The sequence below is a fragment of the Hypanus sabinus genome, chromosome 7, assembly GCF_030144855.1.
Source record: "Hypanus sabinus isolate sHypSab1 chromosome 7, sHypSab1.hap1, whole genome shotgun sequence".
In the NCBI taxonomy this organism is placed as follows: Eukaryota; Metazoa; Chordata; class Chondrichthyes; order Myliobatiformes; family Dasyatidae; genus Hypanus; species Hypanus sabinus.
The window spans coordinates 84,865,581-84,893,053 of NC_082712.1; the positions used below are offsets into that span (position 1 = coordinate 84,865,581).

The 27,473-nt window shown below is 41.7% G+C and overlaps 1 protein-coding gene across 7 annotated transcripts in view; it reads right to left on the reverse strand.

Moving 5' to 3' along the window:
- Positions 1-385: 385 nt before the first annotated feature.
- Positions 386-27,473, reverse strand: part of LOC132396924 (zinc finger CW-type PWWP domain protein 1-like) — a 194,274-nt gene continuing 167,186 nt past the window's right edge. For 5 of the 7 annotated variants that reach the window (XM_059975028.1, XM_059975023.1, XM_059975024.1 and 2 more), the window contains one exon: positions 3,405-5,297. In XM_059975028.1, coding sequence (XP_059831011.1) covers positions 4,909-5,297 — 389 coding nt within the window. In that variant the 3' untranslated portion in view covers positions 3,405-4,908. Of the gene's footprint in view, positions 2,059-3,404; positions 5,298-24,022; positions 24,224-27,473 lie in introns of those variants that run through there. The other 2 variants (XM_059975021.1, XM_059975022.1) reach the window with 2 other exon arrangements.

Here is a 27,473-nt window from a genome sequence, read left to right on the forward strand (position 1 = left end):
AATTCAAATTGACTCAGTTTTGATCACAATGTTATTCCCATTTTACTAGGCAGTACAGGAGGATGTCAGGAGCTGAGCCAGGTCAAAACTGAAGAGTGCAACTTAACCCATTTAAGTTTTCACAAAACTAATTGATGAAGTGACTACAAAAAGAAGGCTGAGTTTTAGTTAACATTGAAACATCACAGCCTGATGGCACCATAAGTGGCACAACTTAAACTAAACAGCAGGATAAGTCTTTACTGTAAGCATTCTGGACTGGAATGAATGTGATAGCTTCCATCTCACACAGAATCCGATTTCTATACTCTTGGAAACACAGTGGATTCAAGAATACTGGGAATGATACATTCAGAAATACACAACTTCCAAAACCATGTTTTAAATTCAATGTTCCTTTAATGGAAATAAACTTTTTAAATTTACCAACTGGAATTCAAATGCAATTCTTCCTCTCCAACTGATGTAGCAACATACATTTTAAATCTCCAATAAGTACAAAAAGACCTAACCTAAGGACACATTTCAAATCTGAACTTGGCTTCAGATAACACACCGGTCATTTTATGAATGGAATCTTGTTTTTCTGTTGTAATGAACTAAATGTGGATTCCAATACATTTCAAGGAATGAAAGTTTACAAACATTTCAGAAGTATCAAATGCATGAAGAAAAGGTTGACTCTAAAGAAGACCACACCACATAACACTGTACTGGTAATGGTTTTGTATTGTGTCCTCACCACTCAAAAAAAAAGTCTGGAGAATAAAAACTGTTAAAACTATTAACCTGTTTACAACTAAAGGCTACAAATAAAATGTTTGTTTCCCTTCAGTGCAGTCACACACTACCACAATGTGGGAAAGTGCTGGAAACACTGGAGTCTGAGGAGAGAGGAACAGAGTTAGCGTTTCAGATTTTAGAAACTATTTTGCTTTCTCTTTTTCTGTTAAACATTAACTCACTTTCTCCTTCCATAGATGCTGCCTGACCTGCCGGGTGTTTCCAGAACTGTTTCTGTAGATTACCTAAAGTTGGACTTCATTTTAAAAGTTATCATCGAGGTATTGAACAATTTCAGAATTGTTAAGCAATGGTGAAGAGGCAAGATTAATTTCTCTAGACAAGAATATTTTAAGTGAGCCTTGACAGTGGGCCATGAAAGTTAGGCAGAGAAGAGACATTTCCATTTGTGGGTGAGACCAAAATGAAGTGCATATAAAGATTTAAGAGAAAATTCTTTCCCAGGAAAGTGGTGAGAATGTGGAAATTGCTGAGACATGAGATAGTTGAAGCAAATTGGGATACATTTAAGTGAAAAGTCAATAAATACAAGGAGAGCAAACAGATGTATTGACAGAGATACAAGAAGCTACATATGTTGGAATAAAAAACAAAACTGCTGGAGGAACTCACCAGGTCAGACAGCATCTGCGGAGGAAATGTAAAGTATCAACACAAAATGCTGACAATCCAGTTTCCTGTTCAGATGTTGCCTAACCCTCGTGAGATTCTCCAGCAGTTTGTTTGTTGATGTATTGATGGAGATTGGCTGTTGAACTGGAGCTTGTGTAGAACGTCAACCGTGGGTGGGATCTATTGGTGTTATATTTCTGTACTGTTTTTGCCATCAACAGAATTCAGAAGATCCACATGTTCAGATCACTAATCATAATTTAAAGAACACTTTATTTTCCAGAGGCCTGCATTTACATGTGACTTCTTTCAAGAATGTACAATTGTTAAGATGCTGAGATGGAAGCACCATCCCAGCAGTTTCTAATGGAGCATCTAGTTGGATATTAACAGAAAATCCTTCGGAAACAGCGATATAACCGGATATTCATTAATGTAACATTATTCCACAGATGGTAAGGGTGTGGCAGAGAACGGGAAGGAGATGGCAGTTGAAGATCTTGTCAGGGTCTGGTGGAGGATTTCATTTGTTCACCAAGAATTGGGGGTGGAGATCAGAACAGTGTCGTTCATCACAAGGTCAAGACCATCAGGCAACGTTATGCAGTTGATTCTTAGATTGGCGAGACCTGTCATGAAGCCCTGAAGAATGTTAAAATAAAAAAAAGGAGATGCAGCCACTCAGTAGAGTCTGAAAGTCTGCTATCATTACAATAGAATACAGTTGCTATAGTGACATTAAAATACACCGCCGTCTGGCAGCATCAACTGACAGACATTCAAGCTAATTGGGTGAGTTCTTGGCAGTGAAGCTGGCTATTGCTCTGGTGGGTGAAGAGACTGACAAATGATTGTCAGGCACTCAAGGCAACCACACTGTCAGTAGGCTGCACAGACCCACCAAACACACCCAGTAAAAGGGAAGGTTTACCTTGTAAGGTGGCCCTTTCAACTATGTTCATGTTCCTAATGATAAACATGTAAAATTGCTACCCTGCCAGCACCTGAGCCAGCACTTTGGGTTGAAAGTCCTTCACCTTTAATCTGCAAACAATTCAGAATAAATCTTTAATAACCACCAGATGGATGTTAGCCTGCGAAGGAGTATCTCAATCCATTAACAGCCCTGTTTTTAAAGACAATGAAAGATCCAACAATGGTAAAGTATTCTTCAGCCTCTTTTGAACGTGAATTCAGCCTGTCCATTAACCTTGGCAGTTCCTTCCTGCCCTACACTCCAAAAAGATGACACAGCAGAGGCAAATTTAAAGGCAAAAGCTTTCTTAGATGTATCTATATAATTTAAATTAATATTTTTAATTTTTTTTGTATCCTGTTTTGTTCTTTTAAGAACATGGATTCCATTCTAACATTCCAAAGCCCTTTGCTCATTCTACAAGGGGTTGTGCTTTGTGAATGAGTCTGGGTAGTTGCCCATCCATATTCTTCACCTAGACAATGAATAGTTATCAATGGGATGAGCATAAGAAAGTGCAGATGACAGAATTCTGGAATAAAATCAGAAAATGCTGGGAACACTCGGCAGATCAGGCAGCGTCTGTGGAAAGATGAACAGAGTTTTAATATTTCAGGTTCGCCCTCTCTTTCCCAGTTTCAACTTGAAACGTTTCTCTTTCCACAGATGCCGCCTGCCCAAATGACTGTTTGCAGAATATTTTATCAGGGGAGATTGCTTAAATTTAAGGAGGGATTAAATAATGAAGGAGAAACTGTTTCCAATGGATGTAAGTCTGAAAATCTGGGGGATGACAGAGCCAGATATGGGAAGGAGACTCTGGAATATGGAGCAGAAACAAACTGCTGGAGAAGTCAGCCTGTCGAGCAGCACTTTACAGAGGGAGGGAATTGCCAATATTTTTGGTCAAGTTCCTACATCAGGAGTGGTAAAGGGTTTCCACCTGAAACTTTGACAATTTCTTCCCTGCTTCCCCCCCCCCACCCCCAACACCACCCCACAGATTGCTTGCTTCGCTCACTGAGTTTGCCCAGCAGCTTTTTATTGTGACAAGAAGAAAACCTCTATGCAACACATAGTTGACTTCTGGAATGTGCTATCTTCCTGTGGAAAATGTGGAGTAAACACCAGCTTTCAAAGGGGAACTGGATAAATACTTCACAAAGAGTAAAGAGCAGGAGTCAGCAAAATGAGGAGTGGAACTAACTGACTGTTCTTCAGGACTGGCACTAACCTGGTTGACCTAATTGCCTGTTCCTGAGTAAATACCATACTATCATTCATTGAGCAGACTTTCACCATAAAACTGAGATTTTGAAGTCAACAATAATATCCCAGCCAGACGCTGATTTGAAGGACCATGCACTGAAGATGTAGAAACACTTAAAAGATAAATTAGAAATCACATTTACTACTATTGTGTTTTGTCTGGTTTACACCACATCACATTGTGCACACAACATGTTAAATGTATATATTAAGAACACCAGGAACTAATAATGTAGATTTACCATTTTAAACTTTTCTAGTGGGTCTGAATAAATTGGCAAGCATCTGAATAAAATGCTAAACATCTAATTTAACTCATAACAGTGAACAGAAAGCTGGCCCATACCACTGTCAAGAGAGTAACAAGATGCAGTAAATGTAGCTATTCACATAAATTATAAAACTATTATAATGGGAAACCGGTAGGTAACTATTAGAGAGAAGAGAGGGAAGCCACAGACTTGCATAATTACAAAAGAAGAACATTCTCCCTTTTGGAAACGATGTAACACAATAATACTGGCTGATTCACACTTCATATATTTGTCTTATTATATAACTCAGAAGAAGCTTTTAAAGAGTAGCCAATCTGATTAAACCATCACATGAAGTCAAAATTAACACTAGACTATCACCAAACTAGTTCTAATGAGACAGAACCTACAATTCTCTTCTCCAGGAGGACTACAACCTTGTTGTAGGGTTTGGAGGCTTGCAAGCCTCAGTGACCCTGCACCTCTGGAGAACTGTTTAAATATATTTGCCAATCTACGGTTCACAACCAGAACAGCTGCTCATTTGATAATGAACTTCAGAAATAAACTAAGCCTGCAGCATTCTTGCCATAAATCTCTGGACCACAATCTGAAAATGGTAGCCCTACAATAAACATAACCCAGATGCGAAGTATTTCTACAGCAAAACTCTGGATAACTATCTGAACGTACAGTAGTCCTATAATAAACCAATGGATTACAATCCAAATAAATTTTTGGCTCACAATCTGAACATGTGGTAATCCAGCAACAAATCACTAGATGATTGTCTGAATATGTGGCAGCCCTATTATAAACCTACAGATTCCAGGCTAAGCATGTGTTAGCTCAACAACAAATGCATTACCATGCTGACAAACAGCTGCTGCATGTGGTATGTGCTTGATAACTAACTCTGCAATTGAGAATTAAACTGAGAGTTAAGTTCTAATATTATAGAACACCCAACTGATAACAGCTGACAAATTTCATTTATTCTTCAAACATGAATTCAGCAAACTCTTCTTCTTCTTCTGACTTCTTAGCTGTTAAAATCTCCATGTCATCATCTGAGAACAATTTTATTTCTTGTTTTTTCTCTGTGGCTTCCAGAAACATCGCAGTAAAATCATTATTTTTCCTGCCTTTGCCTTTTCCAAGGGTCATGAAGGAATCTCTGAGGGTATCTTTGTGACCAATTGAATGTTCCCCTGCATTCAGATCAGAAGCAGCACTGTGCTCCATGTTGTAAAGATCTTTATTTAGGCAAGAAGTGTTCTTGCTATGATCATGGTTTGAGGCTTTGTTCACCTTTGGTTTTGCTTTCAGAAGACCCCTCTCTGGCTCCTTGACTCCAGTTGAATCTGCAGCTTCCTCAAATTCTGTGAATATAGAAGCAATGAATATATATTAAAGCAGACGTTGATAACAACCTCTTACTCAATGTCAATAAGACCAAGGAACTGATTGTGCACTTCAGGAGAGGGAAACCAAAGGTCCATAAGCCAGTACTCATCAGAGGATTAGAGATGGAGAGGGTCAGTAAATTTAAATTCCCGGGTGTCACTATCTCAGAGGACCTGTCCTAATCCCATCATATAAATTTTATTGTGAAGAAAGCATAAAAGCACCTCTACTTCCTCAGGAGTCTGCAGAAATTCAGCATGACATCTAAAACTTTAACAAACTTGTATTGATGTGTAATGGTGAGTATACAGACTGGTTTGGGAACACCAGTGTCTTTGAATGGAAAATCCTACAAAAGGTGGTGGATTCAGCCCAGTACATCACAGGTAAAGCCCTCCCAACTATTGAGCATATCTACATGAAACACTGTCATAGAAAAGCAGCATCTATCATCAGAGATCCTCACCGCCCACGCCAAGCTCTTTCTTTGCTGCTGCCATCAGGTAGAAGGCACAAGAGCCTCGGGACTCACACCACCAGGTTCAAGAACAATTACTACCCCTCAACCATCAGGGTCTTGAACAAAAGAGGACGAGTACACTCATCTATTGAGATTGCCCCACAACAAATGATCTCACTTTAAGGACTCTTTATCTTGTTACTTCATACTATTATTTCTATTTATTTATATTTGCATTCACAGTTTGTTGTCTTCTATGCTCTACTTGATCTTTCATTGATCTTGTTTATAGTTACTATTCTGAGTATGCCCACAGGAAACAGAATCTCAGGGCTATATGTGGTGACATATATGTACTTTGATAATAACATTCACTATGAATTTTGAACTTTTAAGTAGAAAGGAAAAAATCACTGGAATCCATCCTTGAAAATATCTCTAATTGGAGAATAGCCATTACTTGCATAAGACTATTCCTGATTCACCCTCCTCTGAATAAAACTACATGCTGACAAGAGTGAATTCTTCCAATAACTTACACATATTTTAAAATAACTTGCCTGTTTTTCAAAATGATCCAAGGTGGTAGCCAACAACTTGCTATTAGATCTTTATTGAAACATTCTGTAATGGATTCTCAGCATAACATTCAATCTTGTTCTTCTGGCATAAGCACTAGGTTCCAACCAGCACTTCACTCCTGCCATACAGTTTAGCTAGTTTCATGCGGAAGGAATTTCAAGTGCAAATGCATATCTTGCGGCTAGGTTCAAGTAAATTCTATTGGTCATGTCCTAACCTGTATCAGTATGCCCTCTGAGTTCATTACGTACACTGAGTGACCACAGCAGTAATAAGTGATTAGGAGTTGGTGCAAGCTGCAGAGTTTTTCAAGTTTGTAAATCCCTCCAAGACTTTCTTCCCTTCCTGTTTTGGAAGCTTCTCCGTCTCTATAACCATCTCTGATCTCTGCACTCCTCAGTTTTGGCCTTTTGCCTTATCCCTGGACTTCATCGCTCCTCCACAAGTGTCTGCACCTTTAGCTTATTCTGGACAATTAAAGAGCTAAGTGGAAGGGGAGGATTCAGGAATGTCCCACCTCTGTGATGACAGAAACCAACATATAAGTGTTGAAGACAAGATGAAAGACACGTTCTGTCCAGATACCAACCTTCACCCATTTAAATTACTCCACATGGGAGGAAGGGCTGGGAGCATGGATACTTGCTGAGGATCTGAGCTCCACATCTAACTGCACCAGTGGCCAAGCTGCTCCACTACAGCAATGACAGCCATTTAACATGGTGGATAATTGCCCAAGATATCCTACCCATAAAAAACAGGACAAACCCATTCCAAAGCAACACACACAAAATGCTGGAGGAACTCAGCAGGCCAGGCAGCAACTATGGAAAAGAGTAAACAGTTGATGTTTTGGGCCAAGACCCTTTGTTGGGACTGGAAAGAAAGTGAAGTCAGAGTAAGAAGGTGAGGGGAGGGGAGGGGAGGAAGTACAAGACGGTAGGTGATAGGTGAAACACCAGGAGAGGGGCAGAGGTTAAGTAAACAGCTGGGAAGTCCATTGGTCAAAGAGATAAAGGGCTGGAGAAGGGGGAATCTGATATGAGAGGACAGAAGACGATGGAAGAAAGGGAAGGGGAGGAGCACCAGAGGGAGGTGATGGGTAGGTAAGCTGATAAAGTGAGAGAGGGAAAAGGGGATGGGGAATGGTGAAGGATAGGGAGACAATTATCAGAAACCAATGGTCATGCCATCTTGTTGGAGGCTACCCAGTCAGAATATAACGTGTCTGTACTCCAGCCTGATTGTGGCCTCATCGCAGCAGTAGAGGAAGCCATGGACTGACATGTCCCAATATGAATGGGAAGTGGAATTGAAATGGGCAGCTACCAGGAGATACCGCTTTTTCTGGCAGATGGAGACTATTGAGATATCCCACTCTAGTTTAAACCCAACTGTGCAGCATTAGCAAACGTTCCTGCTAGGATATTAGTCTCCCTCCAGTTCAAATCCATTCCTGCTAGTTAATCCCAATCCTTTGCTAAATGGTAAAAGGAACTAGTGCTAGCAAACAGCAGTTTACTCACAGCAAACATTTGTGGAGCTGCTTTGTGACTTTCGAAAGGGAAAATATGAGGCCAGATACAAACAGCCAAGAAAACACACGACACTTATTATATTACCTGTGGTGGAGACGATGAATTCTAGACTTGCCAGCCATTTGAGAATCCACAGAATTGTAGTGGAGACAAGCTATCCTTAACCTTAAAGGATTGTCTAAGGCAGACAGAAATAATAAACACCAGAGATTCTGCAGATGCTGCAAATCCTGAGTAACACACACCAAATACCTGAGGAACTTAGCAGGCCAGGCAGCATGTTTGGAGAGGAATAAAAAAATCCACATTTTGGGCTGAGACCCCTCATCAGACTTGGAAATAATGTTCTCTCCAAGCTCAGTTTAGATTCAGGTGGGTAGACTTTGCTCCATATTTCACTACCACCTCATTTTAAACACAGACATAAGAATTCAATTTTAGAGATGATGTGAAAGTGATTCTTTTGACATCTTTGTAGCAAATTATCAACTCTGGCATTAAGAAAATCTGGTAAAAAGAAACCCTTGAAAATCCAGAGGATATCTCTTCATTAGATGCAGTTATATCTTGAAGGAAGGAAGGTGCCTGTGTTGGAGATCAATCATATCAGCTTGGATTTATCCACAAGAGGCCTAGGCCCAGACATTTTCAGATGCTTCATCAATGACCTTCCTCTAATCATGAAGTCAGAAGTGGGTACATTAGGTGATTATTACACAACATTCAAATAAATCATGACCTCTCAGAAAATGAAGCAGTTTATGCAGGTATGCAACTAGATGTAGGCAACATTCCAACGTAGACTATGATGCGGTAAGTACCATTCATGCCACATAATGGCCTGGCAACGTCCATTTTCAACGAAAATCTAACCACCTAACCCTGACATCCAAAGTCACTTCTATTGGTACATTCTCCCACTATTGACATCATGGGGAATACTATTGACAGCAACTTATCTGGAGTAGCATGTGCACACTATGATTATAAGAGCAGGATGAAGGATGGATATGCTCAGCAAAATCTCACTTCCTAACTCCCCAAAGCCTTTCCATCTACAAAAACAATTCAGGATTGAGATGGAATATTTTTGACTTGTTTGAGTAATTGCAGCTTCCCAAGAAGTTCAACCACATGTAGGACAAAGAAACCTGCATGACCAATGTCTTACTCACCACACTAAACAGTTACTCAATCTACAATGCACCAAAGAATCTCACATACTCCACAACCTCAACTGCAAAGAAGGGAGACAACCTCAAGTTCAATTTCAAGTAATATCATTCAACCATACACATGTATACAGCTAAAAGAAACATTGTTCCTCTGTGGCCAAAGTGCAAAACATAGTACATATAGTCACACCAGCACAGTCACAAAATAACATTACTGCAAGTGCCCAAGGGAAAACGATTACTTGTATTATCTCCAATTTACACATTGCCTTCATTTGTTGAGACTCCATGCCTAAACTTTGGAAACATCTAACAAATAATCTGTAGTCCTTTATGGAGGCAGATTGCCATTACCTTCCTAGATGCAATTAGGAAGAGAGGTTAAGTACTTGCCTTTTCAGCGAGTGCCTAACTGGTGGAGGCACATAGTAATTCAGCATGGAATCAAGCCATTCAGCCCAACCTACCCATGCAAACCTAGGTTCACATCTAAGCTAGTTCTATTTGCCTGTGCTTAGCTCATATTCTTCTACACCTTTCCTATCAATGTACCTGTCCCAGTGCCTTTTAACTGTTGTTAATGAACATGCCTCAACCTCTTCCTATGGCAGCTCATTCTGCATATAAGACACAGGAGCAGAATTAGGAGATTTGGCCCATTGAGTCTACCCCACCATACCATTATGGCTGATTAATTATTCCTTTCAACCCCATTCACCTGCCTCCTCCCCATCACCTTCGGCATTCTTACTAATTAAGAACCTATCAACCTCCACTTTAAATATAACCAATGACTTTGCCTCCAGAGCCGTGTGGCAAAGAGTTCCACAGATTCACACCCTCTGGCTAATGAAATACCTCCTCATCCCTGTTCTAAATGGATATCCCTCTACTGAGGCTATGTTCTCTTATCCAAGACTCATTCACTATAGGAAACATCCTCTCCACATCCACTCTATTTTGGCCTTTCAATATTCAAAGATTTCAATAAGATCCCACCTCATTATTCTAAACTCCAGTGAGTACAGACCCAGAGCCATCAACCGCTCATCAAATGCTAATCCTTTCAATACCGGAATCATTCTCATGAACCTCCTCTGAACGCTCTCCAATGCCAGCACATCTTTTCTTAGATAAGGGTCCCAAAACTGTTCATAATACTCTAACAGCAATCTGATCGATGCCTTATAAAGCCTCAGCATTACAACCTTGCTCTAATATTCTAGTCCTCTCAAAATGAATGCATGCATTGGATTTGGCTTCCTCACCACCAACTCAACCTGCAAATTAACCTTTAGGGAATGCTGCACAAGGATTCCCAAGTCCCTTTACACCTCTGATTTTTTGAATTTTCTCCCTGTTTATAAAATTGTCAATGGCTTTATTCCTTCTGCCAAAGTGTATGACCATACACTTCCCTACACTCTATTCTATCTGCCACTTCTTTACCCATTCTCCCAATCTGTCCAAGTCCTTCTAAAGACTTCTTGCTCCCTCAACACTACCTGCCCTTCTACCTATTTACGTAGCATCTGCAAACTTGGCCACAAAGCCAGTAACATCATGAAGGATCTCACACACCCTGCTCATGGACTGTTTGTTCCACTTCCATCAAGGAGGAGGCTGCGTAATTTCTCCAAGCATTAAAACTGATCAGCATCTCCACCCACTAACTCCACCAGTACTTTATTATTTCTTGTCAGTCAACTTAAGTACAGCACAGTGTCACTTTATGGACATACAATCAATGTATATAAGCTATTTTATGTATTTCTATATATTGTATGTTTTCATTATTATTGCATTCTTTATATTTTGTGCTACATCGAATCCGGAGTAACAATTACTTCATTCTCATTACATACTAAACAATCTTGAATCAATTCTGTCATCCAAATCATTGACACATAACGTGAAAAGAAGAGGTCCCAACACCAACCCCTGAGGAACACCATTAGTCACCAGCAGCCAACCTGAAAAGGACCCGTTTTTTCTCACTCTTTGCTTCTTGCCAGTCAGCCAATCTTCTATCCATGCTAGTATCTTTCATGGGCACCTGTTAAGCAGCCTTATATGTGTCACCTTGCTAAAGGCCTTCTGAAAATCCAAGTAAAGAACATTCACTGACTCTCCTTTGTCTGTTATTTCTTCAAAGAATTCCAACAGATTTGTCAGGCAAGATTTCCCCTTAAGGAAACCATACTGACTTGGGCCTATTTTATCATGTGCCTCCAAATACTCTGAAACTTTATACTTAGTAATGGACTCCAACATCTTCCCAACCACTGAAGTCTGGCAAACTGGCCTATAATTCCCTATCTTTTCTCTCCTTCCCTTCTTAAGGAGTGAAGTGACATTTGCAATTTTCCAGTACTTTGGAACCATTCCAGAATCTAGAGATTCTTGAAAGATCAATATTAATGCTTCTACAATCTCTTCAGCTACCTCTTTCAGGACACTGGGGTATAGTCCATCTGGTCCAGGTGACTTATCTATCTTTAGGCCTTTCAGCTACCCAAGCACCTTCGCCTCAGTAACAGTAACTACACTTATCTTTGCCCCAACAATCTTGAATTTCTGGCATACTGCTAGTGTCTTCCACAGTGAAGACTGATGACAAATAATAAGTTCATCCGCCATTTCTTTGTACCCCATTACTACCTCTCCAGTGTAATTTTTCAGTAGTGCAATATCCACTCTCACCTTTTGTTAACCTCTTTTATATCATTGGCTAGCTTACCTTCATATGTCATCTTTTCTCTCATGGCTTTTTTAATTGCCTTCTTTTGGTTTTTAAAAGTATTCTGAAGGGAGGCTAAGCCACAGTTGTCTTATTCTCCCTTTAGAATACTTCTTCATCTTTGGAAGGTATCTATCCTGCCCTTCAGAATTGCTCCAAGAAACTCCATCCATTGCTGTTCTGCCATCATCCCTGTTAGTATCCCCTCCCAATCAACTTTGGTTAGCTCCTCTTTCATTTCTCTGCAAATCCCTTTACTTCACTGTAATGTTGATATATCTAACTTTACCCTCTCCCTCTCAAACTGCAAAACAAATTCTATCATATTATGATCACTGTCTCCCAAGGGTTCCTTTACCTTAAGCTCTCTAATCAAATCTGGTTCATTACCCAAACACCCAATCCAAAATTGCCTTTCCCCTAGTGGGCTCAACCACAAGCTGCTCCAAAGAGCCATCTCATAGGCATTTTACAAATTCCTTCTCTTGGGATCCAGCACCAACTTGATTTTCCCAATTCATCTGCCTATTGATGACGATGATGATGATGATGATGATGTCAACTCAGGCCTGAGAGCACAGCATCAGGCATCTTCATGCCTTACAAAGTGCGGAACAAAAGACTGTGTGGCGCGCCACTTCTCACGCAGATACTTCGCAATTTTTTTACGAGGTCGAGTTGCGAGCTGAACTCTCAAATCGGCACAGATGGAAAGCGTATTCGGGAACGGCCCAATTGGACTCGAACCCAGGAACCTCCGTTCCAGAGTCCAGCGCTGATGTCACTGCGCCACCAGTCGACCAAAATCCTCCATAACTATCATACATGCCTTTTCAATCTCCCATTGTAACCTGTATCCCACATCCCGGCTATTGTTCTGAGGCCTGTAGGTAATTCCCATTGATGTCTTTTTACCCTCACAGTTTCTTAATGCTACCCACGAGTATTCTACATTGTCCAATCCTATGTCACCTCTTTCACTTAATGAACAGAGGCGCCTCACACCCCCTTGCCTATCTGCCTGTCTGTTTGATACAAGGTATATCCTTGGATGGTAATCTCCAATTATGATCTTCTTTCAGCCACAACTATGTGATGCCCACAAAGGGAATTATACCTGCCAACCTCTACCTGCACTTATCATCTACCTTATTTCATATATTGTGTGTCTGCAAATATAACACCTTCAGTCCTGTATTCATCATCCTTTTCAATTTTGCCTTCATGTTACACTTCAACTCATACCACTGACTGCAATTTTGCCCTAACATCTGACTGTCCTTCCTCACAGACTCACTACACACCGCATCAACTTGCATACCAACTGCCCCATCCTCAGCCCTATCACTCAAGTTCCCACCCCCCGCTAACTTAGTTTAAAGCCCCCCCAATAGCTCTAGTAAACCTGCCCACAATGATATTGGTCCCCCTCAGGTTCAGGTGGATCCCATCCTTTTTGTACAGGTCATATATTCCCCAGAAGAGTTCCAGAAACCTTATGCCCTGCCCCCCTTGCCCCAATTCCTTAGTCACACATTTTTCTACAAAATAATCCTATTCTTACCTTCACTGGCATATGACACAGGTAGAAATCCAGAGATTATACCCCTAGAGGTCCTGTTTTTCAGCTTTCCACCTAACTCCCTATATTCCCTTTTCAGGACCTTCTCCCTTTTCCTACATATGTTATTGGCACCAATATGTACCACAACCTCTGGCTGCTCACCCTTCCCCTTAGAATGCTGTGGACCTGATCCAAAACATACCTGACCCTGGCACCTGGGAGGTAACATACCACCTGGGTGTCTCTTTCATGTCCACAGAATCTTCTGCCTGCTCCTCCAACTAAGGAATCCTTATCACTACTGCAATCTTCTTGTACACCCTTCCTCTGTGAGCCACAGAGCTAGATTCAGTGCCAGAGACCCGGTTGTTGCAGCTTACCCCTGGTAGATCACCCCCACCAACAGTATCCACAGCAGAATACTTATTATTCAGGGAACACACAGGGGTATTATTTATTTATTTATTGAGATACAGTGCAGAATAGGCCCTTCCAGTTCTTCACACCGTCCAGCAACCCCTGATTTAACCCTAGCCCAATCACAGGACACTTTACAATGACCAACTAACCTACCAACTGGTATGCCTTTGGACTGTGGAAAGAAACCATAGCATCCAGGGGAAACCCACACAGTCATGGGCAGAACGTACAAACACCTTTACAGGTAGCTGTGGAAATCGAATCTGATTCACTGCTCCTGTAAATTATTGTGCTAACAGCTATGCTACCATACTCTGCACTAGTTGCTTATTCCCTTTCCCTCTTCATTCACCCAAGTACCTGCCTCCTGTGAACTAGGGGCAACCACCTCCCTGTAGTTCTTATCTATCACCTCCTCATTCTCCCATATGAGCCTCAGGTTACTGAGTTGCAGTTCCAGTTCCTTAACATGGTTTCAAAGGAGCTGCAGCACAGATGTACATCTACATTTGCACAGATGTAGATCACCTCCTAAGCGAGAAAGCAAGTTCATATTAAGTTTCCTCCCTCTCATCTTAAACTAATGATCTCTATCTCTTAATTCCCCAAACATTAAAGAAAAATAATCCCATAACTAAACCCACAAACAAATTCCTCACCCCAACCTCTGCACCTCGCTAGCTTTCTTTTCTTTGCATGCTGATTCCAAAAACACATCTCTCAGTGAAAACATCTGTAACTAATTGCTCGTGTGGTTTACTGTCAAATATTATATACCATAATTGTTGCTATAAAGGCACCTTAGAACATATAATTATATTAATGGTGCTATATAAAAGCAATTTGTTGTGGCACAGCAGAATGGATCATTTATAAAGACACATGCTAAACTCTACTTGGCTTGACAAATAAAGGCAAACACATATAAGAACCCTACAAAGTTGTTTCTGTTGGTATGTTCTCCCATGATCTACAACTTGGGAAACACCACTGACCAGGAACTTAACCTGAACAACACATGCACATTGTGATTACAAGAGCAGGGAAAAACTCATTTCCTGATTCCCCAAATGTTCTAAATTTAACTAGTTTGAATTCCTAATCCACCAGGCATTGAACTCCAGAATTCAGAAATTAAACCAGAAAGTGCTGAAAATAATCAATAGGCTAGGCAGCCTCTTTGGTGAGCAAATAGCACCGGTGAACAACAGAACCAAAGGCAACATTCTTCAGATGGTTCACAAAACTACTTCTTTCACTTCAATTACTTCATCTTTTTCTTTCAAATGTGGTTCTGCTACTGTTGGAACCTATGATCTACATTTCGGTATAGTGTTTCCGGGCTGATTGAGCGATTCAAGGGAGTTCAGAGGTTTCAAGCAATGTGTCCTGGAAGCCAAGAAGATTTGAGTTGGGCATGAGCTCGTGATTGACTTCATTTCTCGCCTATCCTTCCAAGAACGATTGAAATCAACAAGGATGAGAGAGGAAGGCAAGTGGATGCTCAGTATTGTCTACCTGCATGTGAACAGTCCCTCTCTCCCTCTCCCCTGCTGCTCCTGGAAGAAGGTGCATACATACAAAGTCTCCCTCTCTCCCGCCAGAGTCCATGGGTCTCGGGCGAGGTTTAATCGACTCAGTTTGTGATTGGACTCTGTAGTTCACACTATGATGTGTTTCTGGGTTCTGGTCACTCCTTTTTCTCATTGTTGTTTTACATGATTCTGACTGAGGCAGACTAGCCCTGCAACCTGTGTTGTTGAAATTTCCACAGAGTGGACCTGAATCCGGCTGCCTAACCACTGCTCCAATCCTATGTCAAGTCAAACTGGTGAATAGTCAGAGCTACAAAACAACTCAACATGACCTGGATGAGGAAGTGGAGGGATGGGTTAGTAAATTTGCTGATGGCACAAAGGTTGGAGGTGTTGTGGACAGTTTTGTGGCTGTCAGAGGTTACATCAGGACATCAATAGGATGCAAAACTGAACTGAGAAGTGGCAGATGGAGTTCAACCCAGGTAATTGTGAGGTGGTTCATTTTGGTAGGTCAAATATGATGGCAGAATATAGTATTTATGGTAAGACTCTTGGCAGTGTGGAGTATCAGAGGGATCTTGGGATCCGGGTCCATAAGATGCTCAAAGTAGCTGTGCAGGTTGACTCTGTGGTTGAGAAGGCATAAAGTGTTTTGGCCTTCATTAATTGTAGAATTGAATTTAGGAGCTGAGAGGTAACATTACAGCTATATAGAACACTGGTCAGACCCCATTTGGAGTATTGTGCTCAGTTCTGGTCACCTCACTACAGGAAGGATGTGGAAATTATAGAAAGGATGCAGAGGAAATTTACAGGATGTTGTCTGGATTGGGGAGCATGCCTTATGAGAATAGATTGAGTGAACTTGGCCTTTTCTCCTTGGAGCGATGGAGGATGAAAGGTGACCTGATAGAGGTGTCTAACATGATGAGAGGCATTGATCGTGTGGATAGTCAAAGTCTTTTTCTCAGGGCTGAAATGGTTAACACGAGAGTTTTAAGGTGCTTGGAAGTATGTACAGAGGAGACATCAGGGGTAAGATTTTTACGCAGAGTGGTGAGTGCATGTACTGGGCTGCCAGTGATGGTGGAGAAGGCAGATACGATAGGGTCTTTTAAGAGACTCCTGGATAAGTACATGGAGCTTAGAAAAATAGAGGGCTATGAGTAATCAACCCTACATAATTTCTAAAGTAAGTGCATGTTTAGTACAGCATCATGGACCGAAGGGCCTGTGTTGTGCTGTAGGTTTTCTATGTTTCTATGAATTCTTTGCATGTGGAATTGGAAGATAATCCAGTGTATGTGACTTCAATGATTTTGATTATTATTGTCTTTCAGTTTTTTTTTACAATAGTTCTTACCTTTGTAAAACTACTTAGAGTTTTAAACTTATCACCAGCTTTCCCTTCCCTCAGGGTATTCGGGGGCTGGGATCTCCAGCAGTACATGCCTGTTGAGGCCTAGCTGCTGTTCAGATTTCACTACCCAATTTGTAAGTGCACAAAACCAGTGCGATGAGTTATCTTCATCCAAGCCAAGTAGGGCCTGCTGGCTGTGATTCTGGCATTAGGTAGGTCTAGGAAGATGTGTTGTGGTGCACCTCTTTTGTCACCTACAGCCGTCCTTTTTCTTAATAGGAAAGTTGAACATGAGAACATCTCGGGTAAAACCAGTTTGTTGATATTATATTCTCACTGCTGATTTATACATTGATTTATTTGCCTAGTACATTGTGAACATTGAAATCTGCCTAATTCAAAATATTGGTGGAAAAAAAATTTAAAAAAACTGCAGATGCTGAAAATCTGAAATAAAAACAAAACTCCCTCCCCAGATTGGCATGGTAGCGGAGTGGTTGGCACAATGCTTTATAGTGCAAGAGACCTGGGTTCAATGCTTGTCAATGCCTGTTAGAAGTTTGTATATTTTCCATGTAACCGCTTGGGCTTCTTCCGGGTGCTTCAGTTTCCTTCCAGATCCCAATGACATACCGATTACTAGGGTAGCTGGTCATTGTAAATTGTTAGGCTAGGAGTAAATTGGGGAATTGCTTGGTAGTGTGGATTGAAAGGCCAGAAAAGCCTATTCCATGCTGTATCTCAATGAAAAAAATAAAAATAATTTTCTCTCCTACTGAAAACTAACAATAATTATAATTATTGATTTATAAGAATGCAATCTGGGGCTGTTAAATAAACCAAGCTCAGTACTCATTATTAACACTAATATAGCCCAACCGTATTGATTTTTTAAATATATTATATATAAACGTACAATCTTGTTGAAACACTTTATCATACGAAGAGTAATAGAAATCTGGAACCCTCTCAAAGACCCTGATGAAAATAGGAGTTAAAGCAAAGTGTAGAGATTTTCTGTAGATTTTATTAATAAGTGCAAGCAGCAAAGACAGACAAATGAAGTTTAAATATACAATATATCAGTTATAGAGTTACAGTACTGTGCAACAGTATTAGGTACATAAAGAGCTAGGTCCTAAGACTTTTGCACAGTGCTGTAGTGATTTTATGTATTGCACTGTACTGCTACTGCAAAAAACAAATTTCATGACTTATGTGAGTGATGATAAATCTGATTCTGATACGGGTCTCTATTGTGGACTGAGAGTGGGAAGGGGGCAGGGAGAGGGAAATCATGGTTGGGAAAAGGGGGAGAGAAGAGGGAGCAGGAAGCACCAGAGACACTTGGAATCAAGTGACCTTGCCTGGCGTCTCAGGGCTAGGTGTATCTGCAGCTGTGCTATCCTCTGCCCCAGTACTCCTTCTCTGCTACCTGTCCCACACCCCTCCCACAATACTCCACTTCCACCATTCCTAACATCATTTGCTCCTGCTAGATTTAAAAATTTGCCCTCCACTGCACGTTGCTAAATATAGTCTTAGGCACCCTATCTATCTGACTTTTGCACAGTAATATACAGCATGGAATCTGGCCCTTCAGCCCAACTTGTCCATTACAAATGTGTCGGCAAGCTATTTAGTCCTATCTCTCTGTGTTTGGCCAAAGACCTCTGAATATTTCTGTGGGTGCAAAAAAGAAACAAGGATGGTAGTTTGCCTCCCAAGTGTCAGGGTTTGTGATGTTTCTGAGTGTCCACAATATCCTGAAATGAAAGGATGAGCAGCCTGAGGTTGTGGTACATATTGGTACTGGTGACATAGGTAGAAAAGGGTGGAGGTCCTGAAAGCAGAATACGGGGAGTTAGGAAGGAAGCTGAGAAGCAGGATCTCAAAGATAGGAATCTTGGGACTGCTGCCTGTGTCACGCAACTGTGAGTATAGTAATAGAATGAGGTAGAGGATAAATGCGTGGTTGAGGGAATGGAGCAGGGGGCAGGGATTCAGATATTTCAATCATTGGGACCTCTTCTGGGGCAGATGTAACCTATACGAAAAGGTTGCACTTGAATCCGAGGGGGACCAATATCCTGGCGGGAAAGTTTGCTAATGCTGTCGGGGAGGGCTTAAACTAGATTTGCAGGGGGGTGGGAACTGAAGTGAAGAGGCAGAGGATGGGGAGGTTGGAGCACAAGTAGAAACAACTTATAGGGGTTTTGTGAGGAAGGATAGGCAGATGTTAGAGCAAAGATGCACTCAGCCTGATGGTTTGAGATGAGTCTATTTTAATGCAAGGAGTATCATAAACAAGGCAGATGACCTTAGAGCGTGGATCAATATGTGGAACTATGATGTTGCAGCCATTACAGAGACTTGGATGTCTCAGCAGCAGCAATGGCTTCTGAGTGTGCTGGGCTTTAGATGTTTCAAAAAGAACAGAAAGGGAGGCAAAAGAGGTGGGGGTGTGGCATTGCTAATTAGGGTTAGTGTCACAGTTGCAGAAAAGGAGAAAATCATGGAGGGATGGTCTACTGAGTCAGTGTGGGTAGAGGTCAGAAACAGGAAAGGGGCAATAACTCTACTGGATGTTTATATAGACACCCCCCACCCCAATAGTAACAGGGATATTGAGGGAAGATGGGAAGGCAGATTCTGGAACGGTGCAATAATAATAGGGTTGTTGTGATGGGAGGGTTTTAACTTTCCTAATATTGATTGGCATCTCCTTAGCACAAGGGCTTTAAATGGAGTTTATTAGGTGTGTTCAGGAAGGTTTCCTGACATAAATTATGGATAAGCCAACTAGAGGAGAGGCTGTACTTGATCTGGAATTGGGAAATGAACCTGGTCAGGTGTCAGATCTCTAGGTGGGAGAGCATTTTGGAGGTAATGACCACAACTCTATCTCCTTCACCATAGTGCTGGAGAGGAATTGGAGCAGACAATTTGGGAAAACATTTAATTGGGGTAGGGGGAAATATGATGCTATTAGGCAGGAACTTGGGAGCACAAATTGGGAACAGATGTTCTCAGGGAAATGCACAGCAAAAATGTGACAAATGTTCAGGGAACATTTGCATGGAGTTCTGCATAGGTACGTTCCATTGAGGCTGGGAAAAGATAGTAGGGTTAAAGAACCATGGTGTAGAAAGGATGTAGAAAATCTAATTAAGAAGAAAAGCTTACAAAAGGTTCAAGAAACTAGGTACTGTTAGAGCTCCAGAAAATTACAAGGTTGCTAGAAGGGAGCTTAAGACTGGAATTAGGAGAGCTAGAAGGAGCCATGAGAAAGCCTTGGTGAGCAGGAATAAGGAAAATCACAAGGCATTCTACAAGTATGTGATGAGCAGGAGGATGAGCCATGTGAGAAAAGGACCAATCAGGTGCGAAAGTGGAAACTTGTGCATGGAGTAGGAGGAGGTAGTGGAGGTACTTAATGAATATCTTGCTTCAGTATTCACCAGGGAATAAGACTTTGGCAATTGTGGGGATGACTTACAGCAGACTGCAACGCTTGCGCATATAGACATTAAGAAAGAGGATGTGCTGGAGCTTTTGAAAAGCACTAAGTTAGATAAGTCATTGGGACCAGATGAAATATACTACAGGCTACTGTGGGAAGTGAAAGAGGAGGTTCCTGAGCCTCTCGCGATGACTCATCAACAGGGATGGGAGAAGTACCAGAGGATTGGAGGGTTGCAAATGTTGTTCCCTTGTTCACAAAAGGGAGAAAAGATAACTCAGGAAATTATAGACTAGTGAGTCTGGTTTCAGTGGTGAGCAAGTTGTTGGAGAAGATCCTGAAAGGCAGGATTAATGAGCATTTAGAGAGACATAATCTGATCAGGGATAGTCAACATGGCTTTATCTAGGGTAGATCGTGCCTTACGAGCCTGAGTGAATTCTTTGAGGATGCAACAAAACACATTGAGGTAGAGCAGTGTACATGGATTTCAGAAAGGCATTTGATAAGGTTCCCATGCAAGGCTCCTTCAGAAAGGAAGGAGGCATGGGATCCAAGGAAACTTTGCTTTGTGGATCCAGAATTGGCTTGCCCACAGAAGGCAAAAGGTGGTTGTAGATGGTTCGTATTCTACATGGAGGTCAATGACCAGTGGTGTTCCGCAGGGATCTGTTCTGGGACTCCTCCTCTTTGTGGTTTTTATAAATGACCTAGATGAAGAAGCATAAGGGTAGGTTAGTAAGTTTGCTGATGGCACAAAGGTGGGAGATGTTATGGATAGTCTGGAGGGTTGTCAGAGGTTACAGTGGGACATCGAAAGGATACAGGTTGGGCTGAAAAGTGGCAGATGGACTTCAAGCCAGATAAGTGTGAAGTGGTTCATCTTGGTAGGTCAAATTTGAAAACAGAATATAATATTAATGGTAAGACTCTTGGCAGTGTGGAAGATCTGAGAGATCTTGAGGTCTGTGTCCATAGGACACTCAAAGCTGTTGCATAAGTTGACAGTGTTGTTAAGAAGGTGTATGGAGTGTTGGCATTCATCAACCACGTGACTGAGTTCAAGAGCTGTGAAGTAATGTTAAAGCTATTAAAGACCTTGGTCAGACACAATTTGGAGTACTGTGTTCAATTCTGATCACCTCACTACAGGAAGGATGTGAATACTTCTTCCCCTCTGCCATCCAATTCCTAAATGGACATTGAAGCTTTGGACACTACCTCACTTTTTTTTTAATACACAGTATTTCTGCTTTTTGCACATTTTTAAAAATCTATTCAAGACACATAATTGATTTACTTGTTTATTTATTATTGTTTTATTTTATTTATTATTTTCTCTCTCTCTCTCTCTGCTAGGTTACGTATTGCATTGAACTGCTGCTGCTAAATGATAATAAACCTGATCCTGATTCTGAGAGAGTGCAGAAGAGATTTACAAGGATTTTGCCTGTTTTGGAGGGTGTACCTTATAAGGATAGGTTGAGTGAACTTGGCCTTTTCTCCTTGGAGTGACAGAGGATGAGAGGTGACCTGATAGAGGTGTATAAGTTGATGAGGGGCATTGATCAAATGGATAGCCAGAGGTTTTTCTCCAGGGCTGAAATGGCTAACACGAGGGGCATAGTTTTACAGTGCTTGGAAATAGGTACCGAGGGATGTCAGGGTTAAGTTTTTCACACAGAGTGGTGGGTGCATGGAATGCACTGCCACTGGCAGTGGTGGAAGCAGATACAATAGGGTCTTTTAAGAGTCTCTTAGATAGGTACACGGAGCTTAGAAAAATAGAGGGCTATGCGCTAGGGAAATTCTAAGCAGTTTCTAGGGTAGGTTACATGGTCAACACAACATTGTGCGCTGAAGGGCTTGTAATGTGCTGTAGATTTCTATGTTCTATCTCCTATACATGCACTTATCTAGATGCCTCTTAACTGTTGCTAATGTGCCTGCCTCAACCACCAGTTCTAGAAGCTTGTTCCAAATACACACCAACATTTATGTGAAAAAGTTGTTCCAATACCCCTTTGAATACTCTTGCCTCTGATCTTAAGCCTATGCCCTCTTTGCTTTTAACACCGCCTCCCTGGAAAAATGTACAGTGTATGTACTTTCACCCTGTCTACAGTATGTTCCTCATGTAGGTCAGGCGGTCCTCAGAGAGGGATCAGAAGTGGACAGAGTGAGCAATTTCAAGCTCCTGGGTGTCAGAATGTCTGCGGACCAAACATATCAATGCAGCTATAAAGGCAAAACAGCAGTTATATTTCATTAGGAGTTTGAGGAGATTTGGTATGTCGTCAAAAACACTTGCAAATTTCTACAGATGTACAGTGGAGAGCATTCTAACTGGCTATATCACTGTCTGATATGGGGCCAGGGTGGGGGGGGGGGGGGCTACTGCACAAGATCAAAATAAGCTGCGGAGTGTTGTAAAATTAGTCAGCTCCAACATGGGCACTAGACTTCGTACTGTCCAGGCCATCTTCAAGGAACGCTGCCTCAAATAGGCTGTCTCCATCATTAAAGACATGTTCAGGACATGCTCTCTTCTCATTGCTACCATCAGGAAGGAGGTACAAGAGCCTAAAAACACATACTCAACAAATCAGGAACAGCTTCTTTCTCTCTCTGCCATCTGATTTCTGAATGGACATTGAACCCATTTACACTACCTGACAACTTCTTTAGGTTTTTTTGCACTACTTATTTAACTATTACATTAGATTGTGAGGACACTCAGTCCTCGTTTATTGTCATTTAGAAATGCATGCATTAAGAAATGATACAATGTTCCTCCAGTATGATATCACAAAAACACAAGACAGGCCAAGACTAACTTACAAAAACCACATAATTATAACATATAGTTACAACAGTGCAAAGCAATGCCATAATTTGATAAGGGCAGACCATGGACATGGTAAAAGAAAAGTCTCAAAGTCCTCGATAGCCCATCATCTCACGTAGATGGTTGAAGGAAGAAAAACTCTTCCTGCCATGAACCTCCAGCGCCGCAAAGCTTCCCGATGCAGCCTCTGGAAGCATCCGACCACAGCCAACTCTGAGTCCATCCGGAAAACTTCGAGCTTCCGGCCAGCCCTCCAACACCAGACACCATCTCTGTTGAGCGCTTCGACTTCAGCCCCAGCCACCAAGCAGCAGGCAAAGCCGAGGATTCGGGGCCTTCCTCTCCTGAGATTTCTCGATCGCACAGTAGCAGCAAAACAGGCATGTCAGAAGTTTCACCAAATGTTCCTCCATGCTTCTCACGTCCGTCCCCATCAAATCAGGACTGTGCACAGCCCCTACTTACAGATAACAGACATTCATTCCAGGAATGGCCGCACGCACTGCTGTTGCGCTGCCATTTGATATAATAAATTTATTATTATTATTATTATTATGTATATTATTATGTATTGCATTGTACTGTTGCCACAAAGTTAACAAATTTCACGACATATGTCAGTAATATTAAACCTGATTCTGATGTACTTTTATCATGTCACACCTCGATCTCCTATGTTCCAGGGAATAAATCCTAGCCTACACAGCCTCTCCTTGTAATTCAGGGCCCCAAGACCAGGCTAATATCCTTTGCTGCATGCTTTTTAGTTGAATAATATCTTCCATGTCACGGGGCGAAACTGTATTCGATTCTCCAAGCACAGTCTCTTACCAATGCCTTACATAAGAGCAACATAACTTCGCAACTCCTATGCTCAGTGCCCTGACAGAGGAAGGTCAGAGTGCCAAATGTGTTCGTTACCTGTCTATCTGTGATGTCTCATTCAGCAAACCAAGCACTTGCACTTGTGGGTCCCGATGTTCCATCACTCCTTAGAACTCTACCATTCACTTTAGTAAATCTCAAAAAACGCAATACCTCATATTTATCCATGATGCCATGACCTAATCAAAAGACTCAAGGGACTGAGCTTTTTCTTCCAACTCCCATACACCTCCAGCCAAATAAATGTGTAATAGTGAAGCAGAAAATCCAGTCTCAGCATCGGCTGAAGATGATTTTGGTTGGGGACTCCCAGTGGTCTTCATATCCTCTGGGAAAGGGAGGGAAAGAAAATATTATCTACTTCTAATCATAGTTTAATGATTAAAAAGCTGAAATAAGTGAAAATAAAAGCCTGGGGTGTTGAATTGGTTGTAGCATGCTCACACATCAGACATATTTTTTGTGATGCAGCTTGGAATAGACTCTGCCAGCCCTTTCAGCTGCACCACCCAGTAATCACCCAATTTAATCCTAGCCTAATCATTGGACAATTTACAATGACAACTAACTTACCAACTGGTACATCTTTGGGACTGTGAGAGGAAACTGGAGGAAACCCACGTGGTCAAATGGAAATGTACAAACTTCTTACAGGCAGTGGCAGGAATTGAACACAGGTCACCAGAACTGTAAAGCGTTGTGCTAACCACTACGTTACCACTGTGCAATATACCATCTAGGCCCTGAATCAATTGTTTCTTGTTATTCAATTGTACTGTGTAAGAACTAGAATAATAACACCTCTAATATGTTTATTAGTCAAATAATTTCATATTCAAAGATGACACATTTGAGTGAGTCACTAGATCTTTCCGAGGCTTGTGGGATCATGTCCTAGAAATCATTCAGTAAGTGCGGGGGCTGTGTATGCATTTGCAAAATTACACAATCACTGACTCAGCTAAAAGCGGTTAAAGGTTATTCCCAGACTACAGATGGGATACTAAGCTGTGATATTGTATCAATGATTCATGTGCCCAGATCCAATTCTCTTGGTTTACATTTAGCACAGAGAGATTTAGCATAAGAGAGATTTAGCACATTGAAAGTGAACAGATTAGCACCACTGTTGAAGTAGCAAACATTGGATATGTAATGTATTCAATGCCATGGAGTCATGAAGTTAGACATATCAAAACAGGCCCATTGGCCCTGCTCACCCAGCACGTCTATCTACTCAGTGGCCACTTTATTAGGTACACATGTATACTAATGCTCATTAATGCAAATATCTGATCAGCTAATCATGAGGCAGCACTCAATGCACAAAAGCTTGCAGACATGGTCAAGATCTCTTCCTTTTTTAAACAAAGGGGTTTCCCTTCCTCTACCAACTCTGCTCTCAAATGTATCTCTCTCATTTCACGCACATCTGATCTCATCCCATCTGCCCGCCACCCCTCTTGGGATAGGGATCCCCTTGTCCTCACCTACCACCCCACCAGCCTCCGTAACTTCTCTGTAACTTCTGCTACCTCCCACTACCAAGCACACCTTTCCCTTCCCCCCCTCCCCTTTCTGCTTTCCGCAGGAATCGCTCCCTATGCGACTCCCTTTTCCATTAGTCCCCTTCATCCCTTCCCACCAATCTCCCTCCTGGCACTTATCCTTGTAAGCAGAACAAGTGCTACACCTACCCTTACACTTACCACCATTCAGAGCCCCAGACAGTCCTTCCAGGTGAGGTGACACTTCACCCGTGAGTCGGCTGGTGTGGTATACTGCGTCCGGTGCTCCCGGTGCAGCTTTTTATATATTGGTGAGACCCGATGCAGACTGGGAGACCGTTTCGCTGAACACCTACGCTCTGTCCGCCAGAGAAAGCAGGAACTGCCAGTGGCCACACATTTTAATTTGACATCCCATTCCCATTCTGATATGTCTATCCATGGCCTCCTCTACTGTCAAGATCAAGCCACACTCAGGTTGGAGGAACAACACCTTATATACCGGATGAGTAGCCTCCAATCTGATGGCATGAACATTGACTTCTCTAACTTCCGTTAATGCCCCTCCTCCCTTCCTCACTCCATCCCTGATTTATTTATTTTCCCCTATCCTTTTTTTCCTCTCTCTGCCCATCACTCTTTGCCTTTTCTCCATCTCCTTCTGATGCTCCCCTTCCTCCTTTCTTTCTCCCTAGGCCTCCCATCCCATGATCCTTTCTCTTCTCCAGCTCTGTATCCCTTTTGCCAATCACCTTTCCAGCTCTTAGCATCACCCCACCCCTCCCGTCTTCTCTTATCATTTTGGACTTCCCCCTCCCCCTCCTACTTTCAAATCTCTTACTATCTTTCCTTTCAGTTAGTCCTGATGAAGGGTCTCGGCCCGAAACATCGACAGTGCTTCTTCCTATAAATGCTGCCTGGCCTGCTGCATTCCACCTGCATTTTGTGTGTGTTGCTTGAATTTCCAGCATCTGCAGATCTCCTCATGAAAAGGTTCAATTGTTGTTCAGACCAAACTTCAGAATGGGGAAGAAATGTGATTGATCTAAGTGACTTTGACTGTAGAACGATTATTGGTGGGAGTCAGGGTGGTTTGAGTCCAGAAACTGCTGGTCTCCTGGGATTTTCATGCACAACGGTCTCTAGAGTGTACAGAGAATGGTTGCAAAAAAAAACAAAAAAACATCCAGTAAGCAACAATTCTATGGGTGAAAATGCCTTGTTAATGAGAGAGGTCAGAGGAGAATGGACTCACTCTATTCTCTCAGGAGAGGAACGCAACAGTAACTCCATCTACAACAGTGGTGTGCAGAACATCTCTGAATGCACAATATGTTGAACCTTGAAGTAGATGGACTACAGCAGCAGAAGACCATGAAAATACACTCAGTGGCCAGTTTATTAGGTACTTCCTGGTCCTAACAAAGTGGTCACTGAGTGTATGTCTAGCCTGTGTTTGGTCTGTATATCTAAACCTTTTCTATCCATCTAAATCCCTTTTAAAAATTGTAATTGTACAGGCGTTCCTCCCCGCCTTTACAAAGGTAGAGTGTTCCTATGAAACCTTTCTTAAGCCTAAGTGGCGTAATGAGACAAACCATTTACTTATGTGGGAAAAATTTTCGTAAAAGCAAAAATCCTCTTTGTAATGCGAAAACAGGTTACTAATGTAGGTCTTTTGTAAAAGCGAAGTGATATAAAGTGAACATTTGTAAAGCGGAGGACACCTGTACCTGTTTCTAAAGCTTTCTCTGGTAGCTCATTCCACATATCCACCACCCTCTGTGTGTAAAAGTTACCCCTCAGGTCCCTTTTAAATCTTCCCTTCTCACTTTAAAACCAGAATCAGATTTAGGTTTCTCACATGCCATGAAATTTTAAACATGAGGAAGTCTGCAGATGCTGGAAATCCAAAGCAACACACACAAAATGCTGGAGGAACTCATCAACTCAGGCAGCATCTATAGAAATGACATTTAGGACTGACCCTTCTTCAGGTCTGAGGTGAAATTTGTGGACTCACTTTTAAGGATTATTCATCTCATGTTCTTGATAATTATTGCCTATTTA